The 11,428-nt window shown below is 31.9% G+C and overlaps 1 protein-coding gene across 1 annotated transcript; it reads right to left on the reverse strand.

Annotated features, from left to right (window-relative positions):
• Nucleotides 1-8,030: 8,030 nt before the first annotated feature.
• LOC130676879 (uncharacterized) lies at nt 8,031-8,897 on the reverse strand. Its single transcript, XM_057483388.1, has one exon. The coding sequence runs from the start codon at nt 8,895-8,897 to the stop codon at nt 8,031-8,033; it is 867 nt and encodes a 288-aa protein (XP_057339371.1).
• Nucleotides 8,898-11,428: the final 2,531 nt, after the last annotated feature.

Consider the following 11,428-nt stretch of genomic DNA (forward strand, 5'->3'; position numbering starts at 1 on the left):
TTAAAATCTGATTTAATTAATGCTATTATGATCGTAAGAACAAATTACAAAGACATTTATGATGACGATACTAATACTACCAACAAAGCTAAACCAATAAAAAAAATAGTAACAAATGTAAATCATGAAAGTGCTAAAAATACAGAATGTTTAAATGTAAATAGTCAACAGCAAAAGGAAGATATAATTGTATAATCGTAAAAAATAAAGATAAAAGTAATTTTAAAAAATTTGAAGTTTTTAAAATATTCCATCCAGTTTCCTATCCTTCAATTCTGATTTGAGATTATTGAATAAAGAAAAATTAAAGCTGAGCATTATTAATAGAATTTTTGAATTTAACTTTTTTTGTTTTTAATTTATTGATAAATTGGTCGTTCAGTATTTTTTATAGCTACCGAAAAAAACTGAAGACACGCTTTTTCACAAAATTTGTATTATTTTAGTAATACAATTTTTAACGGCTTAATTATAATAGTAAAATGCAACAATATGGTTAATATTGCCCAGTCTTAAAATAGTATGATATATAACTGTTCTAAATATTAAATAGTGAATAAATATTAAATAATGATAAGGATAGAACTAGAGGGGTACAAATGACGAAAAAAAAAATCGTGTGGTCTCGTGGAACCAGTGCAGCCAGATCGCGGACGAAAAGTTCCCCTTCCCAAGCACCGTTTAAGCTGTGAGTGATGCTAAAATGGTGCGAAAGAAGGGGAACTTTTTGTCCGCGATCTGGCTGCCCTGCGTGGAACACCAGATACGAACGAAGTTCCTTATTATAAAAATATTAATTTCAAGTTCTATTCGAGGTATAAAGAAAATAATTATTCGGGTATACATTTTTTATTCCACAATAACATAAACAAATAAGGTTAAAAATATCCAAAAAATATATTTGAACAATTTAATAACCGGGTAACAAAAAAATCTGGAAGCATATTTGTCATAACATTATTTTTTTATGAGATTTAAGCATTGTAAGAAATGGAAAATATGCTAATTCTTATAAACAAATGCGTCTAGCTAGAGAACTATAACAGATAAACGTTAGGTTTAAAATTTATAAGAAGGCTTAACTCATACTGTATTAAAACGACTCAAAGGTCGAAAACTTTATCTGCAACAGTTGCAAAGTTACAGCAATTTGTTTGTTAACAAATCGAGTCAGTGCTTGGACTTTGTCGTGATCCAAAATCAGAATGATTTTTAATAAATTGAAAAAATTTTTTCTTGCTATTTTGTTGCAGATTGCTGTTTTAGTAGTTTCTTTATGTTCTAGAAAAAAATTAAAATAAAAAAAAAAAATTGTTTATTGTTTAACAAATTATTAAATAAATAAATGAACAAATTGTTGCCGAAAAAAAAATTTTTCTGCCATTATATTTAGAATTGCAAGTTAAGATTAAAGAAAAAACGATTCCTTGATTATTTATTTAAATAATGAACATATGAAAAAAAACCGAATCTAAACAATAAAAGATTGTTTTTAAGAAAAAATTTTTTTTTTAAATCATTATTTTCTTACGCTAACAATATGGTGAAAAAAAATTTTTCTAAAATATTTAATTTATCTATTTGTTTATAAAAAATTTATAAACAAATGGCATGAAAAAATTTGAAAAGTAATCATATAATGCCTAATAGGTATATGAAAACAGTAATAGCTTAAAATTAAAAAAAAAATTATTTAACATACATTATTTAGAATTTTAATTTTTTTGTTACTTCAAAAATTAATAATTAATGAAATAAAAGTATTTTATAAACTTTCATGGCGTCATCTTATTGAGTATGTTTATAAAAAGGGCTCCAAGAAGCAACAAATTTATAGATTAATTATTTAAACTTGTATACCGCCTTATATGGCAACACAAACCCGTAAAAAAAATGTTAATTTACAATTGAATAACTTTTTAAAAAATGGTGATACAACTTTTATTACCGAGGAATCATATTTTTTGAAGTGTCTAGATGACACCAGAATTTTTTCAAATTTTTTAATTAATATTTAATTGCAAAACAAAATTATTTAACAACTACGCTCACTAGAGTGGCGGCGCGCACATGCGCACATGCGCGAACAATTATTAATATTTTTCTCAAGTTATACAAATATTTTGTTTGGAATAAAAAGACGCTTCTTTTGAGCTCTGAGTGAGCTCGATAGCTCAATTAGCAAGACATTTATTGCAAAATAATAGTTTTTTTTTTTACGGATTTTTTGGTCCCATAAGAAAAAATCGTATAAAAAAAAATATTGGAGAATACTCCACAAAGTTATATACTTAAAAATATCATTTATTTGCAAATAACTATTTATTTTTCATTTTTTATCCACGCGAGTTTTTTGATCAACTCGGGATAGCGACCCGAATTTCCGCGGTTTTCACTCGGCTCTATCTGTGAGAACCGCTGAATATTTCAAATTATGATAGGAAGGATCTTATTCTTGAATGCCATGACCGTACAATCTTTGTCGTACTTACAACGTTGTCATGTATTTCTGATCACAACTATCAAAAGTTAGAGAGTGGGGCTGCTCGAACTTTTGCTTGGCAACGTTGCAAAATAAATACTCTCTAAAGAGTCTGGTCGTAATAAACAGAAAACGGCCTTACAACAATCGCAACTTTAGTTCTATCGATGCGCACGAAAAAGTGGTCAGAGACTATTTTCTCGGTGGGTAGAGACCGATTTTGAAAAATTTCTTTTTGAAAACACTCAAAAAAAAACAAATAATACAAAAAGTCGACCCAAATTTGGTGAGAAAAATTTTTTTTTGTATAGAAAAAAATTAGATATAAAATGGAATATTTCGGAAACTATTGAGAAGTTATGGAGACAAAATAGTATCATTATGTTTAAGATTTAATAACGAACAAAATAAATTTTGATCGAAGTCTCTACGACGAATAGTTGCTGAGATAAAAATTATTGAAGCGCGAAAAACGAAAAAGCGCGTCATTTGTCCGCGCGCGTATAAACAAAAGGCTGTAACTCGGTCGCATATCAATATTTTTACAAATTTTTTTTTTTATTCATTTGGTAAATCATATATCAACCATAAAAAAAATTGGTAACGTCCAAAAAAATTTTTTCGAATTTAAAATTTAAAAAAAGTAAAAATCACATTTTGTTAATTGAAAAATAGAAAAAATAATAAATAAATAAAATGACCTAATGGATAATTTTGTTTGAACAATTACCTAAACAATTACGGCTAATGACAGTTAAAAAAAAATTTTTTTTCATAAGAAAATGCGTTTTAAAAATTATTGGAATTTATCAACAATTAAAAAAAAAAAATATATTTTTTTTCGATACAACATAAATTCATCTCGCGAAATTCTGAATCGGATGGTATAAACTAATTTTGGTCGATTTTTTGAAATTTTTCTTTCTAATTTTCAGTATGAGGACTTAAAAAAATTTCTTGCTACGGGACTTAGAAAAAATTCGACTTCGGATATCTTCGGGAATTGCTAGAGAGAGAAAGTAGGCATAAGACGTAGTGTCGTTTTCTAACGGATAACGATTACTTTCTCTCTCTAGCAATTCCCGAAGATATCCGAAGTCGAATTTTTTCTAAGTCCCGTAGCAAGAAATTTTTTCAAGTCCTCATACTGAAAATTAGAAAGAATAAATTTCAAAAAATCGACCAAAATTAGTTTATACCATTCGATTCAGAATTTCGCGAGATGAATTTATGTTGTATCGAAAAAAAATATTTTTTTTTTTTTAATTGTTGATAAATTCCAATAATTTTTAAAACGCATTTTCTTATGAAAAAAAAATTTTTTTTAACTGTCATTAGCCGTAATTGTTTAGGTAATTGTTCAAACAAAATTATCCATTAGGTCATTTTATTTATTTATTATTTTTTCTATTTTTTAATTAACAAAATGTGATTTTTACTTTTTTTAAATTTTAAATTCGAAAAAATTTTTTTGGACGTTACCAATTTTTTTTATGGTTGATATATGATTTACCAAAAGAATAAAAAAAAATTTGTAAAAATATTGATATGCGACCGAGTTACAGCCTTTTGTTTATACGCGCGCGGACAAAATGACGCGCTTTTTCGTTTTTCGCGCTTCAATAATTTTTATCTCAGCAACTATTCGTCGTAGAGACTTCGGTTAAAATTTATTTTGTTCGTTATTAAATCCCTATCATAATGATACTAATTTGTCTCGATAACTTCTTAATAGTTTCTGAGATATTCAATTTTACATCTAATTTTTTTATAAAAAAAAAATTTGCACACATCGAATTTAAATCAACTTTTTGTTTCAAATTTTTTCTAGCATTTTGAAAAAAACATTTTTTAAAATCGGTTGATAAAAGCGGATTTTTTGATCTTGCAACGTTTTTTCGTCCACATCGACTGGACTATAATTGGTAAATATTCAAAACAGCCAAATCAGTAGTTTCGTGCACGATCCGTTGAGGGCGCAAGTATTCGGCACTTATGTATAGAAATTTAAATTGTAGCGAGTATTCAAAATAACAAGAGTGGGAGGAGTTTTTGCTTCAAGGCCATGAGCCCATAGACTCCTTTTAGGAGCGAGCCGACGAGTTTTTGCTTTCGCTCGTTTAAGGAGTTGAGCGACGGAAAAGAGTTTACGAATTACTCCTCATAGAGTAAAATAACGAAAATCTCGACCGCTCGTACTCGGAGTCCGAGTAGACTTGCTAGCAGTAGGGATAACTCACGAGTGAGTATAGTTCCATCATTTTTCATGTCGCTCGCTCGAGGAGTATACCATAAAACGAGTTAAACTCTTACTCCCTATCCCTGATATATATATATATATATATATATATATATATATATATATATATATATATATATATATATATATATATATATATATATATATATATATATATATATATATATATATGGGTGATTCAAAAAACGAACAAATTTTTTTTTTCTTCCAAACAGGTTCAAAAGTTTCGTTTCGATAAAAAAAGACGCCTGTGAAAATTAGAGCTCTTAATATTAATATTAACATTGTCTGCATTGCACTTCTCTATTTCCCATAAGAATAACATGGAAAAAATTTTTTTTATGTCTTCTGATTCTTATAAGTAGCTAACGATGCGTCATAGGAATAAATGGCAGGCATATTTTTGTAGGGAATTGAATGCTCTACAAAAAAAAATTCTGACCATTTTTTGCGGAATCTATTTGTTCAAAAGTTATTTGAGGTTGAAGTCGAATTCATATTAAATTTTGAGTTTTTCGTACTTTCCGGCGAAACTATCAGACCTGTTATAAAATATCATGAGTCCTTTTTTGTGGACAATTTTATTTCCTAGAAGTTATACATAATAAAGTTTTTTCGAATTCCGCATTGTTTTCTAGTTATTTTCATTTTAAGGTCATGCTCATAAAAAAAATAGTCTTCTGATCGATTTTAGGGGCTTGACATTAAAATAAAAATAACTAGAAAACAATGCGGAATTCGAAAAAACTTTATTTAGTATAACTTCTAGGAAATAAAATTGTCTACAAAAAAGGACTCATGATATTTTGTAATAGGTCTGATAGTTTCGCCGGAAAAGTAAGAAATACTCAAAATTTAATATGAATTCAACTTCAACCTCAGATAACTTTTGAACAAATAGATTCCCAAAAAAATGATAAGAATCTTTTTTTGTAGAGCATTCAATTCCCTACAAAAATATGCCTGCCAATTATTCCTATGACGCATCGTTAGCTACTTATAAAAATCAGAAGACATAAAAAAAATTTTTCCCATGTTATTCTTATGGGAAATAGAAAAGTGCAATGCGGACAATGTTAATATTAATATTAAGAGCTCTAATTTTCACAGGCGTCTTTTTTTATCGAAACGAAACTTTTGAACCTATTTGGAAAAAAAAAAAAAAATTAGTTTGTTTTTTGAATCCCTACAATATATATTTATATATATGTGTTACGTTCCCGTAATATTTTATTGATTAAATTAAATTAATTATTTTTAATAAATTAATTTTTTGCAATGTAACCGAAATCGGTTACAATAAGAGAGTCGCCGTGGCTTGCGGGTAGTCAAAACAGATAACGATGCATGAGACTCGGGCCACGACGATTCTCTCACAGGGAACCTGAGATGCGGTGTCAACAATTTGTCAACTCTTTTGCTTTATTATATTTTTATAACGACAAAATAGTCAGTCCTTCGAGAGAGCTCATAGAGCTCGATCCTCTGCTCTCTATACAGTTAATAAACATAATTAATTCTAAATCAATTCAACCTTATTTTGGGGTGCCAATTGGCACCCCAATATTTTCACCTACACTATGACCTATCCATTCACTATCCAAAATAAATAATTACAATAAAATAATCGACGACCAAGGCCCACCGGGGGTCTGTCGATACTCCAATGAGGCTAAACCTGAATTAAATTTAATAATTAAAAATTATTTTTATTTTTAATTAGTTTGGGGTAATTCTCAAAATGTAACAGTGGTGCTGTGACTAGGATCAGTGACCATTGTTTATAGACGATACAAATAATTATTAAATAATTAAAAATAATTATTGGGAATTATTCAAAACGTTACATATGTGTGAATTTTTTTCTTTCTTTTTTTTTTTATTTAAAATTAAAAATTACAAATTAAAATTAAAATTGAAATAAAAATAAAAACTTTATAATTTTTGTGACTCGTCACATTCCCCTCCTAATTCGCAAAAAAAAACGTAGTTTTTTTTTCTTTTTTTTTTTAAATTATTTATTTATTTATTTATTATTTTTTTTTTTTTTAAATTATTATTATTTTTTTTTATATGTGTATTTCATTATTATTTTTTTTTGTTCTATTACTATTTTCTTTTTTTTTTAATTAAAATTAATTAATATGATTGTTTAGAAACTAAGATAGATATATAAAAAAAGGTCGTGATTATTTTTTATTTCGTTTTTATTTTTAGCAAAGAAACAAAAATTATAATTAAGAAATACAAAAAAATAATATAGGTTACATAGTTTTTTTGTTTTATATCTAATAAATTTTATGACGCAAGAAACTTCAATATATATATGAAAAGTAATTAAACAAAATATTAAAAATAATTATTATATAATAAAAAATGTAATAATGTGAAAAAAAGAATGATTATTGGGGCTTGACCGTGGATTTTATTCAAACAAATTTTCTGCCGTCCTCTTTCTCTTTCTCCGCGGCTTCGGTGGCTCCACCTCATTAGTACTGTCTGCACTCTGTTCCCCTTTGCCTGGTGTTGGTGGTAAATGTTGAGGTGTTGGAATGTTCAGAAACCCTGAAGAGATGTTCCTCAAAGGTTTCTGTTGTGTCTCCTGGTCGGTCTGTGTTGATTGTGTGACCATAATTTTTGTAGTCGTTACAATGTCGACTGTTCGCAATTCCCACTTTATCCTTTCGTTTGGGATCCGCGAGTCTTGCTTTGTCCTGTCGCCTCCTCTGACGGTGACTCGACCTCAGGGACTTTGGGTAACATTCTTTTTACGACTATGTGCCGCCTTGGTGTGGCGGCTCTTTTCCGCCATGTCATTCGGTTTGCCTCAAGACGGTGTCGGCTCGTACTGCTTAACTGCCTTTCCTAATTATACCCGAGTTGATGCCTCGACTGGGCCCTCGCGAATCTCCTTCTCTCTGGTGTTGGTACTCTCCGTGCTAACAACCGCCTGTCCCTTGGTGGTGTCCGAGACCTTCCGCGTAGTGGTTCCTTAGTATCTTGCTTATGAGGACTGTCATCTTTTCTGCTTTCCCTGGCCCTGGATTTTGCCGTTTCCGTTCTTGGTGGCTTTGACTCTTTTTTGGTTTCCCCTTTTTCTGATTCCCGTCTGTCAAGCCTTGACTTTGCTGGCTTCACTTCGTCCGATTTTTGTCTGTCAGACCTTGGCTCTGCTTGCTCCACCTTGGCAGGATCATGACTGTTTGGCTTCCTCGGGTCTGCTAGCTCCCTCTTGGCTGGCTCGTGATTGATCGGTCCTACTGGATCCACCTTGGCTGCTCTTTTTTTTCATCTGCTAAGCTTCAACCGTGCTAGCTTTTCGCTAGTTTGTTTTCTCGTGGTGGATCGTGTTACGATCTTTGCCAGCACTTGATCCTCTCCGGTCGTAATTTCGCCTCCTCCCTTGGCCACCATATCTATCGCCTCAATTTGAGTGTCGGTTGTTGGTTTCTTATCAAATGCTTCCCTCTGAGCCCGACTCATCTCTGTCAGCTTGACTTGTGGATGTTTTTTGAATTTCGGCCTTGTCACCTTGCTGAATGGTGGTTCAATATTGCTTGACTGCTGTTCGCGATCTTGGGTTGCTTTAATGACAATTGCCGCATGCTTCATTGTTCCGTGGTTGATAGTTAGTTTACGGTCATCTGCTGCGGGTTCTTTTATTATTAACGTCGTCTTACTCGGTGTTGCTCTTGATTTTTCCTCGTCCTCAGAAGATGTGCTGATCAGCATTATCTCCTCTATATCGTTCGCTCGGTGGCTGCTCATGCCCTCCTCCTCGTCGTCTACAAATGGCATGTCCAATGCCGGCTTTGGAGATGAATGGCTCTCCTTGAATCTCCCTGACCGTGGTGAATCGGACGTCGATGTCACCTGCGATTCAGGACTGGAGCTCGACGATGTTGAAGATGACGACGATGATGATGATGATGACAAACTCTGCTTTGCTCCGCGCTCCTTCACCTCTGGGCTTCTGCTTGCTCGTTCCATTTTTGCTTCCTTGGCTTTAACTAGGCACTTGTTACTACCGAAGTTGGCGGTTGACTGATTTGAGACCTCTCGCGTCGCTCTTTTCATAGCCGGAATCCCCACTCTTCGACTACTACTTCCCTCTCTCCACAGTTTTCTTTCTAGCCTTCTCATTGGATCGCACATATCAACGACGTCTCTGATTGGGTTTTTTTTCAGTTTTTTTTTTAATTTTTATTAAAAATATAGTTTACAATACATTTTGTACAGTGTATACAACTTAATTTATGTTTTTGGTTCCCGTTATTAGAATAACATAACCCAGTGCGCAATGTTTTCTTAGTTTAACAATATTGTTGTTTGTATATATGAAATACATATGATATAGGGAGAAAAAATCGAAAAACAAAAAACCCTATGCAGTCTAACACATGTAAAAAGGGAACACATGGCACTCGCCATGTTGAATTTAGCTTATGCATATTTGCTGCGGCATTTTATATTTTAAGAATGGGTGGTATTTTTTAATTTTACAGACATTCTTTAGTATATTAAGATTATCAAATCTGGTATTATAAAACTTAATAGCTATATCTTTAACATATTGTTCAATTTGTGTAACGTTATACATATCATTTAGATCTTTGATCTTAATTCATGGATTTACATATTAAATCATTTTGAGGCATTTGTTTTGCAGTATCTGCAGTTTGTTGTAGTTAGACTTATATGTATTGCTCCATATGGGGCACGCGTAGAGCATAATGGGCCTAATGCACATTTTATAAATGGTAAGTTTGTTGTTTTTGTTTACTGAGCTGTTTCGACACAATAGCGGATAGAGTATTGAGATCGCAGCATGAGCTTTCTTAGCCACTAGTGCGATATGCTTGCTGTAGCTTAGTTTGCTGTCTAGAGTTAGGCCTAAGTACTTGACATCATCAGCATATTGAATTTGCTCACCATACATGGTAAGTTTAGTACCGCACTGCGCTTTTTTATGTGAGAAAATTGTCGCAGATGTTTTATTTGTATTTATTTTAATTTTCCATTTTTTATAATATGTCTCAAGTAGCTTAATATGATTTTGTATATGTTTAATGATAATATTCTTATTGTAGGAGGATGAGAAAATAGCTGTGTCGTCGGCGAAAAGCGCCAGGGACGTTGTTGCAAGCTTAGGTAGATCATTTATATACAGGAGAAATAGGGTAGGGCCCAAAATTGACCCTTGCGGGACACCTGCGACAATACTACGTTCGGAGCTTAGTGCCGCGCCAATGCTAACTTTGAATGAGCGATTACCGAGATAATCATCAACAAATTTGATTAGGTACAGCGGAATATCATATAATCTCAATTTATGTATAAGAGCACGGTGCCATACTGTATCGAAGGCTTTTTCGATATCCAATAGTAGTAGTCCCGTGCTCTTTCCTCTATTAAAATTTAGGCTGATATGGTTTGTAAGACGCGCTAGCTGTTGATATGTGCTATGCGCTTTTCTGAAGCCAAATTGTTCTTCTAATATAATATTATTTTTTTGCAGAAAATTAACTAATCTTTTGTTGATAATTATCTCGGCAATTTTGCCTAGTGTAGGCAACAAACTGATAGGTCGATAGCTGTTTGGTGAATTTTTAGGCTTGCCAGACTTATGAAATGCGAGTATTTTTGCTACTTTCCATTTACATGGGAAGTAGGATTGAGATATGCATCCATTAAGTATATGCATTAATTGTACAATGGATTCTTTGTTTAGATTCTTAAGTACAATGTTTTGTATCCCATCAAAGCCAGGGGCTTTTTTGGGTTTAGTCTGCTTGATAGCCGCGACAACCTCTCTGGGGGTAACAAAGGGCACTTCCGCCTTGTCAATTTTAGTTTTAGACACATTGTCATAGGTTTGTTGGACTAATAGCTCTGTATCACGGTCATACATAGAATTTGTGAGGTGGTGTACTTGCTCAAAGACGTCCGCAAGGGCGTCGGCCTTTGAACGATCGTCAAAGATGGTTTTATTATTATCTACAAGTGGCGGAATTGAGTTTTTGCTGTTTTTTCGAATTTTAATGGCCTTCCAGAGAGAGTTGTCTCGAATATCAAGTGACTTTAAGTTATTATCTAATTTTTTATTTGTATACTTGTCGATCGCATATCTGATTTTATTTGTCAGCTCATTCTTATAGTTTTTGAACAATATGTTGCGAGTTTTTTGGTATAGTCTCCTGATTTTGTTACGTTTTATAATCATGTCTAAAATATTCTTTGGTAGTTTATCTACTCTCGTTTTTAACGTAATATTTGGAATAGCTTCTCCTATTGCCTCGTTGATACAGCTAGTGAGTTTACTAACAGCCTCATCGATATCTTTTATTGTATTTATTTTGTTATTAATGATTATATTTTTATTTAAATATTGCCGAAATTTTTGCCAATTTGCTTTCTTATAATCTAAATATTTAACTTTATTTACAGTAATATCAACATCATTTAATTCTAATAGTACGGGCATATGGTCAGAATCTAGATCCTCCAGTATAACTGGTTTTTTGTACTTTATAACATTCTTTATTATAGCAAGATCTATTACAGAGGGGGAATTCCCATTGGACGGAATATGAGTATAGTTATCAGGATAAACTAGATCATACGGTCTTCTCATGATAAAATCATGTAATACTGTACCACTGGCATTAGCACGATTACAGTGCCAG

The sequence above is a fragment of the Microplitis mediator genome, chromosome 11 (assembly GCF_029852145.1).
Source record: "Microplitis mediator isolate UGA2020A chromosome 11, iyMicMedi2.1, whole genome shotgun sequence".
Classification (NCBI taxonomy): Eukaryota; Metazoa; Arthropoda; class Insecta; order Hymenoptera; family Braconidae; genus Microplitis; species Microplitis mediator.

What these genes read in the sequence shown, in the direction of transcription:
- LOC130676879 (XM_057483388.1), bottom strand. Translation starts at nt 8,897, where the DNA reads ATGTGCGATCCAATGAGAAGGCTAGAAAGAAAACTGTGGAGAGAGGGA.